Source organism: Alternaria triticimaculans (assembly GCF_023758025.1).
Source record: "Alternaria triticimaculans strain BMP 0046 chromosome Unknown scaffold_2, whole genome shotgun sequence".
Classification (NCBI taxonomy): Eukaryota; Fungi; Ascomycota; class Dothideomycetes; order Pleosporales; family Pleosporaceae; genus Alternaria; species Alternaria triticimaculans.
The window spans coordinates 2,404,331-2,431,497 of NW_026055959.1; the positions used below are offsets into that span (position 1 = coordinate 2,404,331).

Below are 27,167 nucleotides of genomic sequence, written 5' to 3' on the forward strand. Positions count from 1 at the left end.
GAGTGTCACGAGAGACAATAATGTGACGTAAATCACCTGTTCGTAGACCTACAAACATGCCTACTTACCCGCCGCATCACTCTCACATAAAGACTGATCTACTCAACGTATGTCTAGAATCTTCTACGAGCACCTTCATTGCCGCAAAAGAGGGCTTGTGTCCCTAAGGGATTTTCTCGCTGTACGCCGAGTAATCAAACCCAAAGTTTACATCATCTTGTGTGATTGTCGCTGCTTATCGCGGTATGAAATACGTCGGCCCATAAGAATGTCTCAAGATCTTCTCTCCACTGCCCAAGCCAAAGACGCAATCACCCATAGCCACACTTCTCATGCTCTTCGTGATGCGACGTACCAAGTCGACCACGAGCAAGACATCAAATTGAGCGAAGCAGATGTGGCTCATACAGGACGTGAATGCAAGCCTAGCCACCTGTTGCCGCGCTGATGTTAGGATCTATTGCGACTTTGGCCTAAGAATGGACAGGACTACCCAGTTTTCAAGGACTGTGCCTAAATCTTTGGTCGGTCCGAGGAGATTATGCGGGTTGTGCAGTGTGTGGAGTCCTCTGGTCTGAAGATGAACAAAGACCATACCTTGGTAATATTGTGCAGCCCTGGCCTGATCGCGTCCAGCCTACAACAGCCAAACACGAGTCCGACATCCTTTGTGCTAGCAGTTTGAACAATAAGGAGCGGTGCATGAAGTTGAAGGACGCAATGTTATATGGGCGGAGTAAACGCGAGTACAAATGTTCGACTCGCAGATGGAAGGGTCGCCTGACGTGTGATGCTGAATGTGGAGTCTGAGCAGCGCAGTTCGAGACAACGTGGCTATTCAGATGGCTTGGGAGCTTATAGAGACTTCATATTGAAGTCCTCGGGGATGATGCGGCGACTGCGAGCGATTAGGTAGTCTGATCAGGAGTAGAAAGGGGTAGCCACGGGCATTGAGGCCCACGCTCCAGTCGGTATATCGCTTCCTGACCTCGGGAGAGATGTCTATGTTGGAGTAGATGACGCCCGATATGTTGAGGCATGCCAGTATGACATGAACCCTTCGGATAGTGCCTCGGCATCACCTGATTACGCGATGCCTCGCGCACACGGCCGTTTGTACACCGACAATACCATTATCCCACTTGAGTCAATAGCGCCTACACGGAGCTTCTCTCCGCTTCTAAATCGCGCCATTCTGCTCAAATCTCGTCGTCTGTACAACCATCGTAACCTATATTTCCGGCCGCGCAGCCAATGAGAGCCCCAGATCCTCCTTCATGGTACCCTCAGTCACCTGGAGATGGCGCACCTGCCGGAAATAGAGACGTGACTGTTTGTAATCGTAGGTGCCTGACAGGCACCTATCCGTATTGAGGCAAGCGGACCAAAAGGACCATCGCAGCGGGAGATAGACCAAATATCCGGATCACTCTCGATCGATCCTCAGCCTCGTCTCTCCACTTTGACCAGGCTCTTGATACCTCACTGCTTCGCTGAACCTCATCGTTTTGCTGAACCTCTTCGCTGAACCTCTTTTCTTTGCTAATACCTTTCGCGATGGCCACTAACACCTTCAAAGACTACTACGCGGACCTCGGTCTCCAGCTTGGCGCTTCCACTGATGCCATCAAGAAGGCATTCCGTGAACTTGCCAAGACACATCACCCCGACAAGTCCGGTGTAGCAGATGCCGATGTCTTCCGCCGCGTTCGCGAAGCTTTCGAGCGGCTCACCAACACCGAGTACCGCACCGAATACGACCGCACCTACATGCGTAACAAGTACCAGACTAGCGCTCCCACTGAGCAGACAAACCATGATACCGGTAACGAGAACTTCGGTGGCAAAGACCCCGCCAACTACGAGGCTGGTAGAGCATACCAGACCGGTAGAGCAAGCCCGCCGCCTCAGAAGCCGTTCCGCAAGCCATACGAGGCAAGCTGGCAGTACTACCTGGGCAAGGAGTATACCGCATGGCAGGAGAAAGACGCCGCCTACCGCATGAGGCACCCTGAGGCCTATGAGAGGTATGTAGAAGTCATCATCCCCAAACCTGATCTTTGCTAATCTTCTTTTCAGTCCATTCGAAAGTGGTCCTCCAACTCCCAAGCCTGGCGCGAAGGCACATGGCATGGTCGTGCAGATGTCTCACCCCTGCGGCCAACAGACGTGCGTCTACAAGAGCACAGCATGGCGCGTTCAGGTTGGCGGTGAGGACCATTGTGTGTTTTGCATGGCCGCTCACACCGGCGGCATGAGATGTCCTGGTTGTGAGGCCCTGGCCTGCAAGGCGTGTGTGGAGAAGATTCGCGCGCTGGAGCGGAGCCCTTTCGAGGGTATGAGATCCAAGGCCCAGTACTGTTCCTCCGGTGGTTGAGCAAGGAGTAGAATTGTGAGCGGCATGAGTGATGGTGGAAGATGTTCAAGGATGGTTGAATAGTCTCCAAATTACCAAGGAATAGATATTCATGTATCAATGTGCACTCCCAAGCTTCTCTTCATCGTGAATACCGCCCTCAGTTTACACCCACAGATACCCAGAGCACGTTCGCGAGAACATCTCACACAAAAGAAAACTGAACAGGTTTGCCGCCTACATCAATGTAGACACGTGCAAAGTGCGTGACCCAACGTCAATGTAGGCTTCAGGGTGTTTGATGTTTTCTTTGAATGAGGTGTGAAGATGAATGTATCCATGATGGGGTGCCGTCATATCTGAAACCAGCCCCCTTGGTTTCACGCGGCAGCTGCTCGCGAAGCCGCGGTCGGTTGTTCCTGCCGCCCCTGACGGCGCATTGACCCCGCACAAACCAAGACCTTGCATCATTGACGCGCCCAGCCGTCCCACATTTTAGAAACGCCGTGGTGTGTCACTCCACTTATTGACGCGCAAGCCCCCCAAGCCTATCGTCAGCCCGTACCGGGAGGGGACCTCCATGTATGACGCCCGGCGCTGTGCTGCTCCGCGGTCCATGATTGGGATCAGCTTGGCCGAGTGCACAAAGCGGCTATTCTATTCGGGACACCATCAAGCTAGCATACCGTGTTCGTATCTCCTTGTCCTAAGAACGTGAGCAGTGGCACGGGACAAGGACACTAATTCATTCTATACTAATCCCTTCGATTCACTGGGCCATTTCAGAGCTAGTGCTGTTTACAACATCTTGACGAATCGAGACCTTGACCTTCTACATTCCTTTGTGTTTTGCTGGACATACACTCATCCACAACCGACCGTCGCCCTTCGCTCATTTCAACAACACAAGTCCACATTCAACATGGACCTTTATCGAGCTACATTCGCTGGATCGCTAGTGCTCAATGCACTTGCTTTCTACCAGTCGCACCGCTCACGCAAGGCGGCCGTCGTAGAGACTGCGACTACGGAAAAGAAAGACGAGCATCAACATGTAGAGCCTGATCTAGAGGGCTTGAGCAAGCTGAAGAAGCGCTTCTTCCCTATTTATTTGCTCGTCAATGCCGCGGACTGGCTCCAAGGGCCGTACATATATCCTATTTACAAGGGTATGTTGGACGAACTACTGTTCTGCAGACTGACCGCTAACGGATATGTAGATGAGAAAGGACTCTCGGAAGAAACAGTCGCATTCCTATTCCTTACTGGGTTCATCGCCGCCGGCATCTCCGCATCTTTCGTAGGCGCACTCGCAGACCGATATGGGCGCAAGACAGCATGCTTGGGTTACTGCGCCCTTTACTCTCTGTCCTGCGCCACTCTCCTTACCAACAACATCTACGTTCTCTTCTTCGGTCGCATCCTCGGCGGTGTTTGCGGTACCGTCCTTTGGAGCGTCTTCGAAAGCTGGCTAGTTGCTGAGTTCAACCATCTCATGCTGCCCGATGGTGAACCGCACCTCAGCGCGATATTCAGCACGATGACCACGTCCAACACATGTGTAGCCATTGGTGCGGGTATTTTCGCTGAGTGGGCAGTCAGGATGGCAGGCACCGCAAAGGCGCCGTTCATGGCCTCCATTGCGTGCTTGAGCCTGTCCTTCCTTGCCATCTCGAACTTCTGGGGAGAGAACTACGGTTCAAGCAGTCGGAGAGCATCGGAGACTGAGGGGCTGCTCCAGCAGGAAGAGGCCACCCCAGCTCCTCCAGCTACTTCTGCTCTCCGGACTATTCTACGTGGTACGTTGAAGCCTCGTTACCTGAGATTGCTTTACTAATTGACGTTTAGATCGCAACATCATGATGCTTGCGTTGGTCTCAGGATTCTTCGAAGGGTCTCTTTTCCTATTCATCTTCTTCAAGTTCCCGGCCCTGAAGCTCAGTCACAAGTTGGCGGGCTCAACAGATGGTGAGCAGCCTTCTATTCACTCTATGCAAGCACAACCAGGCTAACACCAACCAGAACTGCCATTTGGTCTCATCTTCGCCATCTTGATGTGTTCGATGATGTTTGGTTCGCTCCTTTACAAACATCTCTCCACATCTGCCTCACCTGTACCAGCACAAAAGATGCTGACAGGCATCCTCGCAGTCTCATCCGCCTGCTTCTTTGTTCCTGGACATTTCAGGGACGAGCGCGTTACGTTGTGGTGCTTCTGCATATTCGAGCTGTGCTGCGGAGTTTACTACCCCGCAATGGGCTCTTTGAAGAGCAAGCTTGTCGAAGACGGCTCAAGAGCCAGCATTTACGGCATTCTTCGCATTCCGCTCAACGTTTTCGTTGTGCTTGCTTTGAGCACTACGAAAGAAGGTAAGCATCGCCGCTTTGTTCGGGACACAAGGCCCAAAACTAACAATGAGTCCAGGCGAAGCGCATCGCGACACCGTATTCACCACGTGCAGCGTGCTCTTGGTGGCGGCTGCCATTGTCGTTCACAAGACCCTCACATGATCTCATTACAGTTTCCACTTTCCTTTTCCGTCCCCCTGCATGGCACTAAGACTAAACATAACCTCGGGAGTACGCATCCATCATCAGAAAGCCTCGCGCGAAGCGGAGCAACATCCAAGATAGTCGCATCGCGAAATAGCGATTTACATGTATTATACCCACAATTCCATTGATAGATACAATCGATCCTATGACATCATGCTTGCGACGCGTCTGGAGTGTGCGTCTTGAAACGCGTGCGCCGTGCCTCAGCTGCAGGAGCAGCAAGACAAAGATACGGACGAAACAACCGCTCATGACGATCAACCGACCCACATCTGCCCCGCCGCCTCATCGTCCGCCGTGCGGCTAGTCATCGTCCCCGTCGTCCACTAGTCGCAGTGGCATCCTGACTGGTGCGAAGATAGCGGCGTGCGGCTTGAGCGGGGTTTCGTAACATCCAGGCCGCACGGGTCTTGGATGTTCTTGTTCGATCAATGCTAAATCTGTAACGGGGGTCTACCTGATGTTTGGTTGTGATAAGCGCTCGGCAGATGTACACGTAACACTGTTGGCCTTTCCGCTGTTCTTGTTTCGCGTATCCTTGGCATATCAAAGGGCCGATGTCCACCATGCCGCCAGACTAGGAGTCAAGTTGTCTGGGGCCTACTTGTCGTGTATCTTCAAACCCTTGGCTTCACCATTGTCTCCTCCTTCTTTCTCTCTTCTTTCTCTCTTTGTGTACGCTTGACGCGATTGTTACCTCCACCGATTCAACTCGGAGGTCACGCATCACGGTCGTTCCTTCGACTCAACTCTGCCCACCAATCCCACGTCACTCTTTTCCACCTGCAAAGATGTTCAGGTCTTTCGGTGGTAGGTTCATCTTCTTCGTTGTCCTTTGAACTCGTGCTAACACAACGTACAGCCCGCATATTCGCTGGAATATTCGTCGTCGTTTTCCTAATCGTCATTTTCCATAATGAAGAATCCGCTGGCACGGCACTACTTCCTTACCTCCCCGTCCTCCCATCAACAGGGTCCTCGCAACCCTCCTCCATCCTGCAAGCATGGATAAAAGACCGATCTGCGCTCTCAGAAAAGTCATGGAAGAAGAGCGTTGAGCTCCGAGACCAGATGGCCAAGTCGCATCCGGACAACCCGAAGATCCCATTCTTCCCAATGGACTTCCTCAAATACCCCTTCACAATCTGGGACTTCTTCCCACCAACATGGACATGCCCCCACGACATCCAGCGCGTCGGTAGGCTCGGCGACGGAGGAAAATGGGTATGCGGAATGAACATCTACGAGAGTCTCCCCGCACCCAAGTCCGCTTCCGCTACCATCGGATCGCAAGAACCCCTCGTGGACGCGCAAGATGGCCTGGTCATGTACAGTTTCGGCATCAACGGCGAATCCTCCTTCGAAGCTGAGATGCTCGAGCGCGTCCCCAGTGCCCGCATCTGGGGCTACGACTTCTCAGTCGACTCCTGGGGCCCCCAAATCGCCGAGAAGCACCGCCACCGCACTTTCTTCAAGAAGGTCGGCCTAGGCAAGGAGGACAAGCATGAGTCTGACCCACCATTTTGGACCCTGCCCGCCTTGATGAAGCAGAACAACCACACCTACATCGATATTCTGAAAATTGATATCGAAGGCAGCGAGTACGACGCTCTCGACACGATGATGAACGCTTTCGACAACATGAAGACTGCATCTGGCAAGTCTGTCCTGCCCATCGGCCAGGTCATGATCGAACTGCATCTCGGCGACGGCATCAACCTCGATAACGCGGGCGGCGGTGGCAGCATAGACTTTGGCCGCTTCAGGTCATGGTGGGAGAGGCTCGAGCGTATGGGTATGCGACCTGTGTGGATGGAGATTAACCTCTTTGCTGTTACTCTGGGTAAGAGCAAAGCCAACCCAAGATGTACGGAGTACGTCTGGGTCAACGCCAAAGATCAGCGAAGTGTTCTTTGGAATGTATAAATAGCATCTGCTTCGGCAGCAGGATGAGTGGCGTTTGGAGCTTGACTCCGGGATTATAGATATCACGTTCAGCCAATTCATCCATTATTTTTCTCCTTGAAGATACGTGTTCTTACTTGCGGCGTAAGTTGCTCGTGATGTGGTTGTTCTTTCCTTAGAAACGCCGAGCTGTCGAATTGCCGCGCCCGCGGGCGACGCTGATGTCAGATGGAGACTTGTCTGAATGCGATCTAGCGTCTGGCTCTCCCAGCCGCGCCGCTCTCACAGTGTCACTTCAACATCGTTCCATCGCGAACAACCCCCAAGACAAACAAAGACACATGTCATTATGCGAACTCGAGTCCGCTCCGCCCCATGCAATACTTCCAAGCTCTAGCAAGCCTTGTCGCAAGCCTCCCACCAGCGCCTCACATCCTGCGCCCACCATGCCCGGGCAGCTAACGTTTCGGCGCCGAACTCCGTGCGCGTTACAAGATCCAGCCTCGCAATCAACCCGAGATTCTAAGCATTTGACCCGAGTAATGCTATGCAACCGGTGTTGTTAATACTGTGGTTCTGCGGATCCGCTGACAATGTGGTTGAAAGCTACCCCTCTGCGGAAATTGGAAGATCGCAATCAAGAGAGGGGTGTTGATACCGTCGTGGGAACTAAGCCGCGATTAGACTTCCCCATGGGGCCGCATCTTGAGCCGTCGCCGCCTTGTCGAGATCAAGATCTAATAACCGAGGAGAGGCCGGAGGTAAGCCCTAGACATGGAGGTTGGGAAGTGTAGAACTCCTTGCGCATTTCACCACATAAGCTCCGCTGAGTTGATGGTCCATGGATCACATAGTGCTAACTGCGAGGTCTGGGCTCTCACGACTCGTCTGAAACCACGCCTATCCGCGCTTCGTGTGTCTGAAGCGGCGCCAAGCGCCGAGACATTGACAACCTACCGCTTCTAGAAGTCTGACTGCCCGGGGAGAAGAAGGAGGTTCGCATCGCTGAAGTGCAAAGATTGTGCTAAGACGGCGTTCCAAACGATCTTCAAACATGAGGATATACTTCAGTTCGAAGAGACAGTTATCGAGGCTTTCGCGAAGGCAACACCAGAGTACACCGCTTTTGTCGAAGCGGGCCGGGCCGAACGCCGTTGGGAAGGGAACAAGCGTGCTACAGAGACAATGCACAAAGAGGCCTATAACCTGAGGTGAACCAGGTGTGCCATCTTCCTCAAGTTTGAGTCACGAATGCAAAGGCCGCCCACAAGTACGCCGCGTCCCCATGAAGCGCAAGAGGAAGTGCAAGCACATATTGAGTGTATAGGTATATTGAGACCTCATCTCCATTCTCGGGATCATGACCCATACCTACTCACCACTACCTAGTCCACTCCCGAAAATCTTGTCTATCCTCGTAGCTCTTTCCCATACCACCTCTCCCTTTCCGTCTTCTCCGCCCTTCTTCTTGAAATACAATATGCGATGCTGGGGAATGAACTCCTCATCCGTCTGCTCAGTCTTCCATTTCTCAAGACCAGTCTCCTTCGCGCCCAAAAAGCGGTCTTCATATCCGATGATGTAATCGCTCGGATCAAGACTTGGGTCCCAGCGTAGACGGTTGAGCACATCGGATGCAGGACGTAGTTTTGTTCTCGACAAAGGTGTTGAAGTGGGCTTAGGGCGCTGAGGTATGGTACGCTGAGGCTTGGTCTCATCGGCGTCTTCAAGGTCTTCGTCGACATCTTCTTCTTCGTCCGAGTCGGAATCTATGTCCATCGCGTAGACACCCCATTCTCGATCGTCCAGTCGCAAGCCTTTGACATCGCTAGATCTTACTAGCGAAGCATCGATCCATGAAGTGCTTGCATCGAAGTTCTTCTCATCGGTTCGCAGCTGCGTCAAGAAACGATCCAGTACCTTTTCCAGAGCTTGCTTGGCGACTTGCTTGTCGTCCGCGCTATGTGTTGAGACGGCTTTCTCGGATTTCGAGATGCCGATCAGGTAACAGCCTTGGTACTCTTTGCCCTCTCCAACGTCGAACGAATTGCTGTCGACGAAGCGAGCTGGCCAGATGTGTACTTCCGACTTGGGTATGGCTTTGTAGATGTCTATCAGGGTCAGTAAACGATTGCGCAACAGGTGTTTGGAATATGCGGCTTACCTATGACGAGCGAGATGCAGCGAGACTCGACCCAACCGACTAGGCTCTTACCCTTCGCCAATGTACGGCCCCAAAACTGGATGTCAACCTTGACGAAGTTGTTGTGGTTGCGGAGGAACTCTGCAGCTCCATGAGGAAGTTGCGACCCTGATTCTGGAGCAGATGGCGCACCGAAGAACGTCTCCCACGTCATTCCTGGCTCGCAAAGCTGCTTTTCGGCGGTCTTGAATGCCTTAACGAGCAGCTGTAAGCCGGGAACCGTAGCCGTATGAGCGATATTCGAGTTGGGTGCGTGGTAACCCAACACCACCATCGGCTCTCTTGCGCTGCGATAATAACGTGGCATCTTCTTGTGGAAGATGGCATCGTAGACCATGTCGTTCGTCCAATCGAACTGAGCATAGTGATGGAAGAAACTCGCAATGATGTCTGCAGCCGTGACTGGGCCAGCATCATGCCCAAGACTTTTGCAAACCCATGAGAGCATGAGCGTGATGTGTACGCCTCCAAGGAATCCGAATTTCGCACTATACATGCCGCGCTGGACAGCCCATAGCTTGATGGAACGATAAGCTAGGCGGAATGCAGAAAGTGACGGCAGTGTACGTTGAATGTATAGCAAATCGCGGTAAGGCTTGAGCTTGCGGAGTGAGAGAATAGAAAGGTTGAAAATGGGATCGGATGTCGGGATGTTCCAGAATTCATGCCACCTAGTTGCTTAATGTCAGCGTTGCTATATCGCAATCGTTCCATGAGACTCACCTCTCGACGACCTGGGGCGCAGGACAATATTGCAGATCCATGAATATGCCGTTGACGGACAGTTCGAGCATGGTGCCGGTGCTGGCCTCAACCTTCCGCAAGATCCTGACACCTTTGACTTCTGCTTTGGCAAGTCGTTGTCGAGCGAGCCGGAAGAAGGTCTTAGAGCTAATGGTGCCGATACAAAGGCAGTCGACGTCCGAGTCTGCAGTCCATACACCCAAGGCGTACGAGCCAACTGGCACTATAACCAATGGTATATCAGGTTGCGCTGGATCTCCATCGTCTGATGTACCCAGTAGTATGTGCTGGAGGCTTGCAAGTGCGTCGCGCCGATTGCTCGCTTGATCTTCGTTCGGGAACATGCCGTGGGTCTCGAGCACTGAAACGAGGCTCGTGGTCTCTGCCAAAGTTCCATCCACTCGCTTGTGTTCCACGGCAGGCCGATTTGAGAAGGCTGCTTCATTTCCGGTGCTCGCGACCGCTTCGTTCACTTTAATCTTCGCTCTCACTCCATAATGGTCACTGGCTGCGACCTGTGCACCGTCGATCATCTCCGGAACGCCGAAATGGTTGAAGCGGTCTATGCGAAGTGAATCCTGCGACCGAAATAGTATCCTATCGTAACGCTGTGGCCGATCGTGAGAAGTCGTAGTCGTTCCTGCGGCCAGTCGGTTGTTCTGGGGATCGAATGTCGCGCCCTCTTCGCCCTCGAACACATCTCCAGATGCAGTTGTACTCGCTTCGTCCACTCCTTCAACACGGGCAACAGACCAAGCATCAGATAACCCCGCTTCCCGAATCTCGGCCTCAACTGTTGCTAACAGGGAAACAGTCTCGCTGGATATGGACTGGTCTTTGACGGAGGTCTCAATGGTGTAAGTCGACGTGACCAGGTTGAAATCCCCTGCGATGACCCATGGCTCGCTTCCATAGTGCTGTTCTAGATGGCGTATCAAAGTCCCCATCTGAGCTTTCTTAGTAGCGACTGAGCCATCAGTAAGACCGGCAGTCAAATGAACTCCAGCGACAACTAAGCTCCCCAAGCCCTTAGTGCCAGATGCCGTGACGCCTCTCAATCGCGCAACGACAGCGCTCTTGTGCTTGCGATGGAAGGGTACTGAATGCCAGCTAAAAGGATAGCGGCTCAGAATGACGACGTTCCGTAGACTGGGGAGAGGACCTAGATCGTTTTGGCATGGCGGACCATGCGAAACAAATGGGTATATGTGTGCAATGTCCTGACGAGTGAAAAGTAGATAGTCAAGAAAGTCGTCGGAGACCTCTTGCAGTACTAATATGTCGGCCGTCGCTTGTTCTGATAGGACGGTGTCCACAATCAACGGGTCGCGGTCATGGTCCGGCGGATACTCAGTGTCTACCAGGACATTGTAACTCGCAACAGTGATTTCTTCTGATTCAACCTCGATCCTATTCTCGCATGTGTGCGGTGACCATCTGGATTCGTTGGGATCGAAGCAGAGGGCTGGCACGTCGCGCACCTCGAAATCCTCAAGTAAGGAATCATGCTGAGTTTCATCGACATCCGGTCGGGGTGCAGCCGGATTCGATTTGGGCGTCTTTACCCAGTAGTCTGGAATGTGAGGTCTCCAAACATCGCCTGGACCGCCAATATCGATAGTTCCATACAACCGCATGTAATCAGTTGACAGCGCGCCAGTCGTTTTTTCACGAATAAGGATAGCAAGCGTGCCGACGCGGAAGTGTATGTTTGGTAATCTTTGAGCCTTGCGTAGGAGGTATGACTGTGAGAGCAGAGGATTACCCTGTGTCTGACCGATAGTGAGGTGGGGAGTAAATCGAGAAGGACCTTGGCCTAGTGCTTGCAGTACAGTCGTACGCAGCGAAACGAAAGGCGAGTCTTCCTCACCACGGTCATCGGTACCAAGAAATACGGTGAAGTTGTTCTTTTGCACGAAACCACCGGCTTGAACCAGTTCTACATCGATGGGTGTCGCTTGGGTGGAATGCTGTGCCAGGTACCCTTGAATCTGCTCTTGTGCTTTGGGAAGCTGCTCTGGTGCAACGAAAGGGTATACGAGGTTGATGTGAGGTGGCCACTAAAAAGATTAGACCCCTAGTCAATGTGTGCTTTCTCTGAATCCAGAGCGGGTCTCGCTCACCTTCCCATAGGCCTTGTCGTAAAGTTCCCGCAGCTGATCTACGTGACCGCATTGAGAAGCGGGTGGGATGATGCACAACGCTGTATCGTAAGAAGTCGTTGACATCCGCGCTGGAGGAGAAGTATGGTCGGTAGCCGCCATGTCTAAAAGCAGAACGAGATGCAGAGAAGACGATTGAAAGGGGTATGTCGAGTGCGTCAGAAAGGACTCTGGCGTCTAATGATTCTGATCTCTTGTAAGTGTGCAGCGATCTTTATGTCTTGTACAAGAGACACGCTCAAACACTTTACTCCACTCCGTTACTCACTCCGTGAATCAGCATGCTTCCCAATGAGGCGATACATATGACTCCGGGGGCTGTTGAGCCTCATGCAGGAGGCGCAGGCAGAGTGAGCAAAAGTGAGTCATTCGCGCTAACCAAAACGAAGCGGTCTCTGGCTTCAGGGCTGGGTGCGATGCTGCGAGAACGCGTGCAGTCGAACCTGTAATGCGATGGTATGTGTAACAGCATTGAGCGCACCGCAATGTGACTCAAACAAAGTCGGGCCTGTTCTCATGCAATGGCGAGTTGATGGCTGTGTGGCAGAGCTGCCATCGGCCCGAGGCTCAAGTGGGGTCAACCGCGCCTGCGCCTCAGAGCTGCGGTACCTACCTGCGCAGGCATCGCGAACAACCCATGCAACCTTCCCTCACACAACCTTGTCGCGGCCTCTGCCAGCAAGCAGCTATGGTCGGCTTTTTAGATCTCCCGAGCGAACTGGTCTTCAACATCATCGACCTTGTGCTCTCTTCACCTACTGTCTTACCGAAGAATGGCACGCGTCATCGGCCCAGCTATCCAACCGACGTACGCAGTCTTTACTGTGTACCGAGCCTGGGTTATTTGAAGGATTCAGGAGTTTCAAGCCTTCTACTAACTAGTCAACGAATGTATCGCGAGACCAAAGAATATCTTTTAAAAGCTCCGCGGAACTTCGAGGTCGAGATCGCAGTTATTGACGACCACTGGTTGTGGCCGACACGGCGCGTTGTTCCCGCGCGCGAGCTTGAAGGAACCATCGAGAGATTAGACATCAACATAATCCCGTGCTGTACCACGGATAGACGGCATCTGCAGACGGACTGGGATCACGAAGGCCGGCATCCAGCTGACTTGTCCACCTATTGGCTGCTTCTTGCCGGAGGACTGTCGTTCCCGTTGGCTCGCTTCTTACTCGATGATAGTTCGAAAAGACATCGATCACAAGTTTTCCGGGGTTTGGAAACATGGGTCGACCCATTGTTGGACGAGCACTTAGACGATGGCCGGAACATACCTGTTACTCGGATTGATACTGTGACTATCAATATTGATACGTGGAGGTATGGAAACGGCAACAAAGAGATCAGTCTTGCAGAAATACCTTTCCGTAAGATTAAAGGTCTGGCACATCTGGACTTTAAGGAGCTGTACCCAGTGGACTTCGCAAAGTCAGAAACCTACCTTCTCGAATTGATCAAATACATCGATGAGCGACTGTATGGTACGGGGAAAGTAGCGAAAAAGATCGGAAAGATACAATTTTACCTTGATGGAAAGTTGTCAAGAGAATTGAACACAGTGGTATGACACAACGGCCAAGCTGTACCGCAGGGCGACGCTATGTGGAACTCACAATCCCTCCTGAACGCAGACACCAGCAATGCCTAGCCTATCAGATCAACCCAACTTGCTTATCGTCGACATCGCGGTCACGGCCTGTTCACCCGACACATCACTATTTATCGGCATACAAAGCCGCACCCAGACGGTGATGAATATCATGGGGAACAGCCATTCTTACTTCGGTTCAAACATCATCCAGGACCGGAGCAATTGAGGAGTGATTGTTGAAGAACTGGCAGCGACTGGTCTGAAGTCGCCAACGACGAACATGACAGGAAGATGGAGCTAGGATGCATGCCGAATGTTTGACGGTATCAGGCGCAAGGCTTGACTCCCCATCAGGGCAGCACCAAGCGATGCTGTGTTGGCATTTGGATCCGAATGCGAGTAGCGCTCAACAAGTCTGGCAGGGCGAGCATGCAGCAGTTCGTCGCACAACCGCTTCTGGACGCATTGCGTATGGATTAAGGAGCGTATTCTGTTCACCCTATGCTCTCGCAATCTGGTTTTCGTGAGACAATCGGTTGACGGAACCTTAGCTTGCCTATAGCTTGAAGCCACAGAAACAAGCTTCACCACGATCGCCTCTAAAAAGCAAGCGCCCGCGAATGTGGCTCGTCATTCTCCGATGATCAGCTCAGGAATCGAGCGATTCGGCAGCCACGACGAATATGCCATTGGAGATCTACGAGGCTGTGACGCGCATGGAACTGGTTTCCCATGCATGGGATTTCCAAATCACGTTCAAGAAAAAGCATGGGGATTTTCAGTGACGTACTTGCCTGCAACAGGTTAGCACTGCTTTAGCGGTGTCACGTGCGCTGGTTCTCAGCCACCAATCACGCCTGTATCGTGGCTTGTTGTTCAAAGCTATCCAATCTCATGACGCGCCGTAGAAGCGCAAAGGCAACATGCCACTGCCGTGCATCAAGCCTAAGCGAAATCTCCGCGGTTCCAGGTTTAATTTGGATGCGGGGGGCTGGTACCGAAGCTGACGGTGACGGTGAGTGACGACCGTGTCAAACGGGCAAGAGGGGCCTGGTCTTTGTGTCACATCGCTGTCACCCCATCCTCAAAGCTATAAGATAGTAGATCTTCGCGCTGGCCTCATCTTCAGCATTCAGCAGAATTCACCAATCCATCAATACCATCCACGTCGACAAACATGGTGCACGCCCAGGAGCCCATTGACGGTCCGGTCGACTACCCAGTCACCGACAAGCGCGAGCAAACAGGTCTTCTTACGCGTCAGTAACTACCCATGAACTGGATGTGAGACATATACTGACTGCGTACACCCATCTTTAGGCTTTGTGCCGGACAAGCTCAAGAACACTTCCTTCTACCGTTGGTTCTTACGTTTCACACGCCTCCTACAATTCATCAGCTCTGTGGTCTCACTCGGCATCTTTTCTCAACGCTTATATAAGGTGTATCGCCTTGTCAACAGCGTCAAGACCTATCGCGGCATCAACGGCAGCTATGGTGCAGTCGAGGGCATTCTTGCCGCCGCCGTGCTGTATACTTTGATCACGATCCTACTTTCTTGCATCAAGAAGTCAGCGAACCCTGGCGGTCGAGTACTCCGATGGATCTGGGTACTTCTCGACCTTGCATTTGTTGGAGCATTCATCGCAGTGGCTGTGCTTACGCGACCGAACGGAGGTCTCGCTGGTGCTCGTCACTGCTACAGCCCGGAGCGTATTGCTAACGGCAATACTGGTGTTGTTACTGGCGCGACTGCGAGCCGTGATGACAGCTGTAACCTGCCGTGGGGCACCTTCATCCTGGCAATTATCAGCACGTATGTTCTCCGCTGCCCAAATCCCTGAATCATCTGCTAACTGGCTGCCAGACTCCTCCATGCCATCACCGCCTCCTTCCACGAGATTAGGGACCACCGCCGAAAGGCTAGGCTCGAACACGAGAAGGCCGTTCAGCCACAACACACCGAGGCCGCCGCTGATGGCGTCCGCTACTAGATTCTCAAACCGCTCGATGTTCCGTTAGAAAAAAGGCATGGAGGTTGTGAAGCACGAAGGTGTGCCCACACATTTCTACCAAGCCTCACGAACAACACACATGTATACCCATAGTGCATCAGCCCAGCCCTTGATGCATTATATTCTCACGATTTTTCACTTTAGCGAATGGCGCAACTGGGCCGGAGTTTCTGTAGTCATCGAGCGAAATAATTCTGCGTTCAACTAATGCAACACCTACCGTATATTCTACTCGAAGATTTCTATCAGATGGTGATGCCAATTCCGAAGTAACAAAGCTGGTGACGCTATCCATCTCGGTGACCCGCCCACCGGCCTAGAAATCGCTCAACACAGTCTTCTCAAACTCCTCTGCATACTCTTTTGCTGGGGTGATTGCTCCAAGCCAATACCCACCCCTAGCATCCTTACCAACACACATACCAATGCCCCCTGAGCTTTTACCCCAACCGTCCACCCGTCTATCGTGACCGTTAACACTGATATACATAGGCTTTCCTCTGGTCGGCCTACTAGTCAACCCACCCTCATCACCATCATCAAAAACGACAGCAGCGCTGAAATCTGTATCAAACAACGTTGCCTTTGCCCAGTTTGAGAACACGTAGGCTGCCGGCCCCATCTGCGGATCCGACGGAGGCGTAAGGTTTTGCTGTCCGTTGCGGCTGGCACGCTGCGAAGCTTCCACGGCCTCTCTATTCGCCTGCTCAACAAGATCTTTGCGAATACGAGCCGCAACGTGACCCAACGGCATACCGACAAACTGCTGTACACTGAACGCCGAAATGATTCCACCTGTGCAGTTTGCAACATATGCTTTTCCTTTTGGAATCAAGACCTCGTATTTGGATGATGAGGTAGATAATACGTCTCGCATGCCCAAGACATTGAGGATTATGATGGGCCGAGCAGGTGGTGAGTTGAGCAGAGAGGTGTCGGAAGAAACGAGATGGCGGATTAACCATGCTGAGAAGATGTCGCCGTCTGAGAGGAAGGGCTTTGGTGCGGAAGACGTTGAGGTGTTGTAGGTTATTTGTGAGGCGTCGAGAGATTCAAGATCGTGCATTGCTTCAATTCGCAAGCGAGCCATGTAGGCCGCGGGCATGTAGAGCATACGGCCGTTCTGCGTTGTTGTCGGTCTAAAGAACCGAGAGTAGAGGTATGCGAGCGTCGTTCTGGGGTCTAGCAAGCTTGGAAGCCAGGTCTTGAAGTTTGACATCACCATCCAGATCTGAGATTGCGCTTTCTCTTGCACCTGCGCGTTGCCGGCACTCATACCCTCTGCATCCTGGTTGTCCTCATCGGGAGAAGCTCCAAGCCGCATCAATGGGTCGAAATCGTAACCCCAGAACTCCGGTACATCTTCGTCTCTTCCTTCCAACACTGCCGTCCAGGCTTTTAGTAGAGTTTGTCGTCCCATCGCATCAAGAAGCGTATGTAGCCAAGTCAGAGTGACGAGTGTCGCATCCTTGAAGCTCACTACATGTAAGCCTAACTGCGCTTCGTCTGAGAAGAGCCAGTCATCAAGGACTGAAGTATTGCCCTTCGCGCTTATAACCCCACGTTGCGACTCTAGAACGCCGAAGACCTGGACACTGTCGTTACGCTCGTTTGCAGTAGGAATCTGGCAACCAAGAGAATGGTCCTTCAATTTGCTGTCATAAATCCCATGGGTGAAGTTGACTGGCGGGCGCTCTTTGGTGTACTGTGCTGGTATGTGGTACTCAAGTTTATCGTTGCTGGTGTTGAGGCGCAGTCTCGCTCCCAACTTCCTCCAACCCGGTTTCTCCAGCAACCTCCATAATGCTTCGACAAGCTTCCGCTCATCAAGAACATCGTCAAAACACATGGTGAATTCGACTGAAACGTTTCTGTTTTGATGCGTGTCGTCGCGGCTGTGGAGGGGTATGATGGTATCCGTGGGTATGCGAGGAGGAGCGACTCGCTGCCCAGGGAAGTAGTTCGATAGGAAGGACATGTTTAAGAAAGCGAAAGCTATCACTGGGTGCCTCACAGAAGAAGGAGAAGGTGATTTACCAATGTCGTATCAATTTTGGTGCGGGCAGATACTTCAAATATATGTCTTGCGTCTAAGCGACGCGAAACCAAATGCATATGCCACAAGCGATACTTGGGTACGCCCGGGCGGTATCTCACGTGAGAGGTATCGGATAGTCGATTGCCCAGGGCTTGTGGACCTTACATCCGCACTAAATGGCGTTCAGATGTGTGCCTACTAGCAGTAGGTGGCCAATCATATGTGCCTTGGTGTAGTAAAGGGCTTGGATTAAGTAGCCTACTGGGTAGCTTCGCATTAAGGCTGACTATACGCCAAGCCTCGCATACCGGTCAGCGGGATCTCGGGAGAGTCCAATCCCCGAACTGCCGGCAAGTGGAAATATACGAAGATACGAAGGTCGTGGCGGATTAAAAAAGTCCGAGAGTTTCCACGAACCGCCTCACTGGGCGACAGTCGCCGTCGCCTGCAGCCTTATGGTAGCTTGGGACTGAGATGGATATGCAACATAGAGTAAATGAAGATGTTGTGGATCATCGTAATTTCATAAGTACCGTCGATGAGGAAATGTCAATTGCCAGGCCCAGTGAAATTCCCAATGAACACAACCAAGATCGCACAGTAGGCTGCAGACGCCGCGAACAGTTCATGCCTTGCCGCCTTGGTCAGCAGACTCATCGCAGCACTGAACAGCAATGTGAATACTATGAGCACACCAACTGCGTTGAATGTATCTCGCTTGTTAATGTCCACTTGACTCTGGGCGGAAGTTTTGCCTGATGGGTCGGTCTCAATATGGGCGGCAGTGTTCGTCAACTGGTACATGGTGATGACTGGTACCACGAGGAGACAGAATATGATGAAGGTGATGAGGATGTTGACCAGTTTGTCGACGCGAGAGCTGCTGTAGTAGGAGATGTCGGAATCGCTGGTCTTCTTTTGCGCTTCTGGGGTTCGGAAGTATTTCTGCCGAATGTGTAAGTGATTTGACTCTTCAAGTTGGAAGATCGAGTTCATGTACCTGTAGCGGGGGGTTCTCTGTGTTGAAGACTTTCTGAAGGAAGCGGTCTGTTTGCCCTATCATCGTCTCTACGCCACCATCGAAACTCGCCCACTCACGACCATTATGGATGGTGACTATGTCTTCTTTTGTGCGGATAGAGTCAAGTACATCATCCATGAGCGGCTTCTTCTTGAAGCAGTAGCGTCGCACACTGCGGTAGTTGCGATCTGAGGGCCTTTGGAAAGACTGGAGCTCTCTTGCCTTTATGAGCACCTCATCTGTGCGTCAATTAGCTAATGACTCACGAGTAGGACTCCCCTGATTACTGCTGACGTATACATACCGTATTCGATCAGTTTAGCTTTGATCTCGCCAAGTATGACTCGACGGCTGCGATCAGCTCCTTCGCCGGTAGGCTGCTGTATGTCGTAGTCCCTGGACTTCAGACGACGAGAATCCACTTCATCATCCACTTCGTCAATGTCATCAAGTTCTCTTTCCAAACAGGTGATCTCATCCTGCAAATCGAGCAGCACACGTGAATGCAGGTAGCTGAAACTGCGATATAATGCAAAATTTGTGTCGCTAGCTTGGAATGCTGCAAGCCTTGGAAATCCGTTAGGCGTATCTTCCACTACGTTATATCAGTGACAAGCCATATGAAGACTCTTGAATATACTCACGTGTCCGAGTGTTGGTCTCAGTCACGAAGAGAGGTTCTGGCTCGGAGCGAAATGAACCTGTCATGCGATGTAAAACCCCAGGCCGCTTCTTGTCATTCGCTGAAGAAATGTCAGTTTTGCTCATATGGATGCCAATCATAGCCCTAGATTGTAATCACGTCATGCATACGAGCTGGCTGACCGGTGTGAGCCATTGCGCTTCAGCTGATGCCGAGCATCGACCATGTTTGGCCCTGGGGGCCAAAATAGTGGCATGGAGTGACCTACAAGGCTGTGCACTTTCAATGTCAACGTCGACATCACCTGAGGTCGTTGGCATTGGGGCCGAGGTAGTAGGGTGGCAGTCACTATTCTCGTCCGCTACTTCGATGTAGGCGTCACCTCTTAGGGTTGTGTCGGTACCCGTTGGAGATACTGGCGATTGAGGTGTCTTCTCATCGGTAAACGTATCCCCGGTCATGGTACGAAGAGGGGTCATGGCGAGGCAAGAGACAAGCGAGACAAGCGTGACAGCGACGAACGAAGAGAAGGCAAGCAAGATATTTCGCACAATCGAATATCACTCAAGCGAGCATTAAAAGTGAGTTGTGGCTAATAGATTGTGGCAACAGAAGGGTGTAAGTAGTATTGAGCAGCGGGAACAAGAAAGATGATGGTTGCATGTGTAAGACTCAGCCCCAACGCCTCACTCACAATTGGCTGCGCGCGTCACAATTTCAGCTGCCTGGTGGCATTCCGGTGAGCTCAGCCTCAGGCAATGTGGCACTGTTCAGGCGCCGGCCCTGAGGTCCCTTTCGCGTGTCCAGCTGCCATCCACTTTTTGTGTGTAAAAGTCCTCAAGCTGATACTCGATCCAGCCATGAGGGCTGCTCCTGCGCGCGTAGATTGTATAGGCAGATCTGGTTTGAGCACCACCGGGTGCTGATGCCCTCTTGCGCACTCTGTCGCCCTTGTTGAAGCGCGCATCCGCCTGGCTCTTTGTTAGAAAAGTGTGTTGCGCTGAGAAAAGAACGGACATACTAGATCCGCGGTCGTGATTTGTGCAACCCCGGACTTGGTCAGAGGAGTTGGGTTTTCGGGTGTAGAGTCCAAATTTTGATCCTGTGCCTGCGTATCAGCCCTGGGTCGCTGTAATAACGGGGCGCGACTCACCTCCACAGCCTGAACAGACTGATGTTCGAGCATGTCGGTTGCCATTGTCACTGGAAATCTGTAAAGCGAGGCAAGATAGCCTTGTAGGTGATGCCCTTGGAAAGGAGCAGGCTGTCTTCTGTTATAGGGAGGGCTATTGCTGGCCTCCGTGACCATGTACTTGCAGCAGCCCCAGGCAACACAGGTTCGTGACCGGTATTGATGATAGTCGGGACCCTTTGGGTTTGCACAGCCGCAGCTTGGAATGTTTGCTTAGGTGCATGCAGCGATGCGGCACCATGCGCCATGGCCCCCTCTACCGGTGTCCTACCGCTGAGCAAGCCGTCATCGTGAACGGCCATTTACCGAAAGAGGCTATGGCACGGGACGGAACGCTCAGTTCTTAGTAAGACGAGCGTTGGGGGTGCATGGTGGAGGCACTGCCTTTGGCCCCCAATGGTGGTGGTGTGATTGCGCGGTGCGCTAATTGGCCAAGGCCAGCTGCATCTGCCATCTCCGCACTCTTCAAGCCGTGGTGCATGCACCCAATATGGGGGCTGAAGGTTACTCCAAGGCTACGAACTCCATCCTTCAAAATGGCGTACACCTGCGAACCCTCTCAGCCTCGTACCTTGGAGGCTCTCCCACCCAATGGCTCCTATTCCAGACTCCACGATGCGCGTCGCGAACGCAGCAACGACGACCGAGATAGCCCCTCCTCGCAACGCAAACCCCCTCCCCGACAAAGTCATCAATGCCGACATACGCATACGCTCGATTGAAGACGAGCTTCAGCGCAGCGGACAGACTCCCCCAACCCAGGAGACTCTCGTAGAGAGCACGCCCACCAAGGAACATGGCGACGCGAGTACAGAGTCGCAGAAGAACTGGTGGGCCGAGGCCATTGCCGAGAACATGGATCTGGCAGATGGCTACACCAAAGTCGCAGTGCTGCTGATCAAGTGGGAGGACGGTCTCGACGAGCTCATGACTGGTGACGAGGTATGCTAAGGGGAGACGCGTTGAATCCGAACTGACTGACAATTCCAAAGGCCAGAGAACTCGCAACCCTCTTCAGCGAACGCTTTCACTACCAAACCAAGACGGTCGAATTGAATGTACGAGAGAAGCCACAGCACCAGCTCAATATGCACGTCAGTCAATTCATCTGCGAGCATGACGGAACACAAAGTCTGCTCATTGTATACTATACTGGGCACGGCGTCTATCAAAAGTCGACCAAAACTTTGCAGCTCACGGTAACTCAAAACCCAGATGAGGAAAAAGGCCTTAGCAAGATAGGCCATGCGAGTTGGAACATGGCAGAGGAGCAGCTCCGTCAGCCAAGCGTCGAGGCCGACGTACTAACTATATTGGACACTTGCTACTCGAGCAATCTTGTCAAGTCTAGCCGGCAGGAAGAGAAGAAATTTGAGCTACTTAGCGCCTGTTACATCGACGAGACGACTGCCGCCCCCGGCCCCAATTCGTATACCCGTGCTTTCATCGACGCTGCCACATACTTCATCGACAAAGATCCCAAGCGTCCAATATCTACCTTCAGCCTAACACAGCGCATCAATGAAGACAAGAGGCGTATCGATACTCCTTCACACCTCTGGGGCCGTAACCGCATCCCTCAGCCAAACCAAGAGCACATCTTCTTAACACCCCTCAGTCCTGCCAAAGCCGATACTCTACACCAATACCGCCCCAGAGCCAATGGGTACTTGACCTTACGATTCGGTCTCCGCGACGCCTCGCTAAACCAAGCACAAATCGATTACATGGCCAAGCTCCTTACAAAGGCATGGAACAACAAGGATTCGATTGGCTTGAGGAGGATCGACTGCATAGAAATGAAGCCTGCTCCGCCACTGTCGCACTTCGAGCGCGTGACATCCGTGCTGCGTGTTAAAGCGCAGTGGAAGAGGGTCATTGCTAGGAACAAGGAGAGAAAGCAGTCTCAGAACGGCAGTGATGTGGACGGGTCGGTGAAGCGCACACGCGAGGACACAGACGAACTGCCAGAGGCCAAGAGGCAGCACTTGGGACCAATACCCCCACCATCCCCAGCAGTATCGGATGCCTAGGGCGGCGTTTCACCCATTCATCTTCGCTTCCATCATCGCTACTCTCTTCTTTTCAGTCATGTTTAGATCTCGGATACCCCCACTGGTGCTTGTTGCAAAAACTACTTTCTATTATCATATATCAGTCATTACGTATCTAACGTATTCGCAACTATGATTGCACTTGAGCCGTTGCGGCCAAGCATTTCCATCGGCTTCTACTCGGAGGTTGCCCAGACAGGTGGCGCCACTTCTTGGTCTCACCACTATCATCACGTTAAGCTTCGACAATACAGCGTGGTAGCGCTAGACACGTAGCACAATATAGAGAACTACATCGAAGTTTCTCATCTACCCTGGTTGCTGCGTGATACCCTGATCAACACGTCCCGCTGATCGTTTGCAGTGTGGTATAAAGTCGAAGCTTCCCTACGAGGATACGCTCACATCAACATCAACATCCAAGCCACCACTTCAATCTACAAGTCGCCATCGCAGCTTAAGCTTCATCTGCCTTAGCCAGAAACCGATCTAGTCATCAATATCATACCACCCAATGGCTGCACCCAGCACAACCGCCGCTACCATGCTGACACCGGACCGACACAACCTCACCATCGGTCATTGTCGCGCGCAACGACAGGCACTCTATTCCCACACCGATCTTGGCACGCCCACGCTGCTAAAGAAGCACCCGAAACCCATCATCTTTACCCCACGGGCAAGTGAGGATGAGTGGACGGAAAGTCAAGAAGAACTCGAGCGCTGGGGTATGGGAGCCACCAATACGACGAAGTCAGGGTCTAGTCAAGTCACAGCGCCAAGCCGCTCGCAAGGACGGGGTTTGGAGTACGCGGAAGTAATGGGATTCTGTTAGTCAAGAGGAGGAAGAAGAAGAAGAAATAAATGAGAAATGTTGTTAAGATTTCATCATGGCAATCGATTGTTTCTACTATCTCTCTATATCGGCCTCTCTCCTACTACTCTTGCTAACTAGTACTTCGCGCACTGCATCTGTTACACTTCCCTCCAGCGCGCATACCCCTAGCGCGCTCACCTTTTGACATCGCAATCTATTATCTTAACCATCTCGCGATGGTGGCCTCTCTTCTACTACTCTTACCAACTAGTATGTCGCTCCTGCTTCGCGCACTACAATGGCTACAACCAACTCCCGCGCGCTTGCCTCCAGCGCGCTCGCTCTTCCCCAGAAAGACGTCTTACACCCGCCGCCTAGCTACGTCAAGCTCGCTCCTGCTATGCTTGCTAGGCGGCGAAGCCACCTCTCGTCAACAATATTCGTCCCTCCTTGCCTCTGTCGAACGCCCTCGCGCCGCTACATTACCCTGTAGTACCCCCTCACTTGCAGCATCGCCTCGGTGTGGGTACATACTATCAACCCTCAGGCTGCCAAAGGTCCACGCGCCGTTATACGCTCCTGCCTTACTCCCTCACTTGCAGCATCACCTCGGTGTAGGTACATACTATCAACCTTCAGGCTGCCAAAGGTCTACGCGCCGCCACACCCCCCTTAGGAGTGTCTGCTATGGCCAAAAGAAAGATCCAACATGACCCATACAAGCAAAATAGTATGGACGGCTACATCTCGCGCACCGCCCCGTCCCGTCTTACTAAGACTACACCAAAGAGCAAGGAAGTCGCCCCGCCCAACCACCCAAGCCCATCAAGACTCAGCGGAAACGGCGACGAGAAGACGACGACGACACGGATGCGGCGCGGCCCCCCGCACAGGACATCAGGCTTACGAGAAGTGCCAAAAAGCGACTAGATGCAGGGTCAACCAGTCGACACGCAGATGAAGATGATGCACGCAGCCTGCACGAGTCCTACACAGCAGGAGAAACAGACGATGACACAGGCAGTGTTTTTGAGTCAGACAACTACAGCGATCCCGAGGGCGACGAAGAGGACATGTTTCTGAGTTCAGACGACAACGAGGACGAGGCCGACCAGCCCGACGAAGACAACAAAGACGAGGCCGACCAGTCCGGGGACAAGGCCGACCAGTTTGACGAGGCCAACCAGTTCGAAGACGAGGCCAACCAGTCTGACGAGGCCAGCCCGTCTGACGATGCCGACCAGACCGACGACGATGCCGACCAGACCGACGACGATGCCGATATCCACCATGCGGACGATGATGACATGAAGGAGACACAGTACTCCCTCGAGATACCGCTACGCGACCAAGATCTCTTTAATGTTGATGTTACCGCCGCTGAGGTTACATCCATGGTGGAAAAAGTCTTACCTGCGCTGTCATCAAGAAAGATGAAGAACTTCTACAGAACTATCGCAGGCCATCTTGAGAAGTCCCCTCCATTTAGGATCCCGGCGCGCTCTCGACACTCCACTACCTGGTCGTTAGTCAACCCTGACTTCGATTTACTATGGAAGCACTCAGCCGACGGCGAGCGGGCTCTAGACCTCGGCGACCCAGGTCTGTTACCAAGATGGCTTAACATGTCAGAAGACGGCCTTGTAAAGCCAATTGGCTCGTTCACCGACACACTACTACTGATATCCAGCTACCCGACAGCATCAGAGGAAGGGAGTGTGCATAACCGCTATGGCACTGTGGATGATATGAGCAATGTTTGTATGTGGATGCTCTATGCAAAATTCGGATTCCACGTGGCCGACATACGATCGCATGGGGTAATGCATGTCGACATCATGGCTCGACGCCTCGACCAGAATCTGATACCAGGATCTGATGGAGACAAGCTCTTTCAAATCACACTCATTAAACCACTCTGGCACAGTGTCGTATGCTGGTATTAATAAAGTACAATAAATTATTCAAAATTATCTAGGTAGAGCGGGATGTGTGTAGCTACTATGCTAACTAGATGAGATTCAGGCATGTTCACAACAAGTAGGGCTAGCGTGTGATCATCTAGACAATCGGACAACTTTCAGATTTATAATTCTGTAGTCCCCGCCTCATGCCACTGAATGAGAGGATCCTGGGGAAGATAGCTAACCCCTAATGAGCCGGACAAAGGTTCTATTATAACTACTCTATGCCACTTATTAAAAGTATCCTAGAGAAGATAGCTAACCTCGGATGCGCTGGATAAGAGTTCTGTCGCAACTACCTCATGCCACTCACCGAGAAGGCGTGGGGAAGATGGTTGGCCATCGATGATGCGCTGGATGTGGGTCCTTTCTCGACTGCCTCATGCCTCTCGCGACTGCCTCATTCCACTCGCTTCTGGCACACAGCACTCGGGGTATCTAATATGCAAATCTCTCGTGCTTTACGCGTTTTCAATCTGTCCTTTACGTTTTCTATCTGTCCTTTACGTGTGCCAGTAAACGCATTTCATCCTCACGACCTCGATTACCTTGCCGCCAACGCGCTCATCCAACAAGGAAAACTCCCCACCTACGAAGAGACCCAGGAAGACACTACTGTCGGCAGCAGCCTCAAGAGCTCGCAACGCGCCTTTGACTGGAGCACTGTCGGAATTACCGTCCCAACTACCTGAACCGCCACCAGGACATCAGATAGCGCGGACTCGATCATCAACAACGAAAGCAAAACGACCCCCTGCGTTTACGGTATTCGCCAACAACACCGGAGCGACAGAGCAGATACTTGACGACGCGGATCCCACAACTAGCATCATTGACGAATGCACGATACCTGACATCGTTGACCGATGCTCCCTAACAGATGACGACCTGTTTAGTGAGCTAACCGCCGACGAAATCCGCAAATTGGTAGAACGATTGTTGCCAGACCTCCAAGAAGATGGTAAGCTCTACTCTACAGCACGTAAGGCGCATGTGTACTAACTTTACCAGGAGTTCAAGAGTTCCTTGCGACCGTTTATGACCACGCATGCACATCGCCGCCTTTCGTTATACCCCGCCGAGAGCGAGATCCGTCCACCTGGCCGCTTACGTATCCGGACATGGACTTCGCATGGGGACAGGCAGTGGAGGGTGAACATGCTATTGAGCTCCCGGAGACAATGGACAACTGGATTGACATGAGCGAGAGCAATTTGGGTAAGTTGTCAACGTGAAGTACGTTGGATAGCCTCTAAGCTAATTACGCTCACGCAGTTAAACCTACTGGAAGCCTCCGCGATACCCTTCTCATTGTCAGCTCATACCCCACTGCCAAGGAGGATAGCACAGTTCATCGATCGTATGGTACCACCCTAGACATTTCAAACGAGTCCATGTTTATGCTGTACGCCAAGCTTGGCCACCATGTATCCTCGATCAGGCACCACGGCGCCCTCCACTTAGACGTGTTCCCCAGGCGAGTTAACCTCAACATTGCACTCGGTCTAGGAAATATCGTCGACCAGGTTCCGACCAATCTCGGCATGTATTGGAGACTCGTGGTTCGTCAGCTCATTGAGTCATCGCATTCCAAAGTGGCTCTCCTCGTCGGGTCCGCAGGCATCGCCACATACGTCGCCTATCTCAAACAAAACAACATCCGCCATCAAATATTTGGCCATCGAACAAAAGCGTGCAACGCTACCGGAAAGAGATTCATCACGGAGTAGAACAGGTTGCAGATGGAGAGAGAAGCGCAAAAGAAGAGTGAAGGTGAAACGAAGAGATAAGGGTAAGTTCTCTATGTGCGAGGCATGCGTGAGGCATACACTGACTTCTTAGTGTTAGGATTGTAGACCGAGAAGGTTAAGTCCCTTGGAAAAAGCCATGGTGGTCAAGATTC

At 52.2% G+C, this 27,167-nt stretch overlaps 10 protein-coding genes across 10 annotated transcripts; 6 read left to right on the plus strand and 4 right to left on the minus strand.

Moving 5' to 3' along the window:
* Window positions 1-1,254: 1,254 nt before the first annotated feature.
* On the plus strand, window positions 1,255-2,377 carry J4E78_002470 (uncharacterized protein; the record flags this gene model as incomplete). Its single annotated transcript, XM_049363116.1, has 3 exons — window positions 1,255-1,342; window positions 1,580-2,027; window positions 2,080-2,377. 3 exons carry the CDS (start codon window positions 1,255-1,257, stop codon window positions 2,375-2,377), a joined length of 834 nt encoding a protein of 277 aa, XP_049225708.1.
* A 901-nt stretch (window positions 2,378-3,278) lies between these two features.
* Window positions 3,279-4,867, plus strand: J4E78_002471 (uncharacterized protein; the record flags this gene model as incomplete). Its single annotated transcript, XM_049363117.1, has 5 exons — window positions 3,279-3,525; window positions 3,577-4,155; window positions 4,205-4,324; window positions 4,379-4,726; window positions 4,782-4,867. The coding sequence occupies 5 exons, from the start codon at window positions 3,279-3,281 to the stop codon at window positions 4,865-4,867; spliced, it is 1,380 nt and encodes a 459-aa protein (XP_049225709.1).
* Window positions 4,868-5,703: 836 nt separating this feature from the next.
* On the plus strand, window positions 5,704-6,838 carry J4E78_002472 (uncharacterized protein; the record flags this gene model as incomplete). The annotated part of the gene is made up of 2 exons (XM_049363118.1): window positions 5,704-5,722; window positions 5,775-6,838. The coding sequence occupies 2 exons, from the start codon at window positions 5,704-5,706 to the stop codon at window positions 6,836-6,838; spliced, it is 1,083 nt and encodes a 360-aa protein (XP_049225710.1).
* Window positions 6,839-8,188: 1,350 nt separating this feature from the next.
* On the minus strand, window positions 8,189-11,992 carry J4E78_002473 (uncharacterized protein; the record flags this gene model as incomplete). The annotated part of the gene is made up of 4 exons (XM_049363119.1): window positions 8,189-8,928; window positions 8,982-9,691; window positions 9,744-11,824; window positions 11,888-11,992. 4 exons carry the CDS (start codon window positions 11,990-11,992, stop codon window positions 8,189-8,191), a joined length of 3,636 nt encoding a protein of 1,211 aa, XP_049225711.1.
* Window positions 11,993-14,697: 2,705 nt separating this feature from the next.
* Window positions 14,698-15,514, plus strand: J4E78_002474 (uncharacterized protein; the record flags this gene model as incomplete). Its single annotated transcript, XM_049363120.1, has 3 exons — window positions 14,698-14,779; window positions 14,841-15,336; window positions 15,388-15,514. The coding sequence occupies 3 exons, from the start codon at window positions 14,698-14,700 to the stop codon at window positions 15,512-15,514; spliced, it is 705 nt and encodes a 234-aa protein (XP_049225712.1).
* A 337-nt stretch (window positions 15,515-15,851) lies between these two features.
* On the minus strand, window positions 15,852-17,513 carry J4E78_002475 (uncharacterized protein; the record flags this gene model as incomplete). The annotated part of the gene is made up of 1 exon (XM_049363121.1): window positions 15,852-17,513. The coding sequence occupies one exon, from the start codon at window positions 17,511-17,513 to the stop codon at window positions 15,852-15,854; it is 1,662 nt and encodes a 553-aa protein (XP_049225713.1).
* Window positions 17,514-18,122: 609 nt separating this feature from the next.
* On the minus strand, window positions 18,123-19,302 carry J4E78_002476 (uncharacterized protein; the record flags this gene model as incomplete). Its single annotated transcript, XM_049363122.1, has 4 exons — window positions 18,123-18,518; window positions 18,574-18,833; window positions 18,899-19,189; window positions 19,239-19,302. The coding sequence occupies 4 exons, from the start codon at window positions 19,300-19,302 to the stop codon at window positions 18,123-18,125; spliced, it is 1,011 nt and encodes a 336-aa protein (XP_049225714.1).
* A 705-nt stretch (window positions 19,303-20,007) lies between these two features.
* On the minus strand, window positions 20,008-20,435 carry J4E78_002477 (uncharacterized protein; the record flags this gene model as incomplete). Its single annotated transcript, XM_049363123.1, has 3 exons — window positions 20,008-20,208; window positions 20,259-20,345; window positions 20,391-20,435. 3 exons carry the CDS (start codon window positions 20,433-20,435, stop codon window positions 20,008-20,010), a joined length of 333 nt encoding a protein of 110 aa, XP_049225715.1.
* Window positions 20,436-21,020: 585 nt separating this feature from the next.
* On the plus strand, window positions 21,021-22,462 carry J4E78_002478 (uncharacterized protein; the record flags this gene model as incomplete). The annotated part of the gene is made up of 2 exons (XM_049363124.1): window positions 21,021-21,371; window positions 21,422-22,462. The coding sequence occupies 2 exons, from the start codon at window positions 21,021-21,023 to the stop codon at window positions 22,460-22,462; spliced, it is 1,392 nt and encodes a 463-aa protein (XP_049225716.1).
* A 535-nt stretch (window positions 22,463-22,997) lies between these two features.
* On the plus strand, window positions 22,998-26,994 carry J4E78_002479 (uncharacterized protein; the record flags this gene model as incomplete). Its single annotated transcript, XM_049363125.1, has 5 exons — window positions 22,998-23,211; window positions 24,090-25,061; window positions 26,145-26,225; window positions 26,276-26,482; window positions 26,540-26,994. The coding sequence occupies 5 exons, from the start codon at window positions 22,998-23,000 to the stop codon at window positions 26,992-26,994; spliced, it is 1,929 nt and encodes a 642-aa protein (XP_049225717.1).
* Window positions 26,995-27,167: the final 173 nt, after the last annotated feature.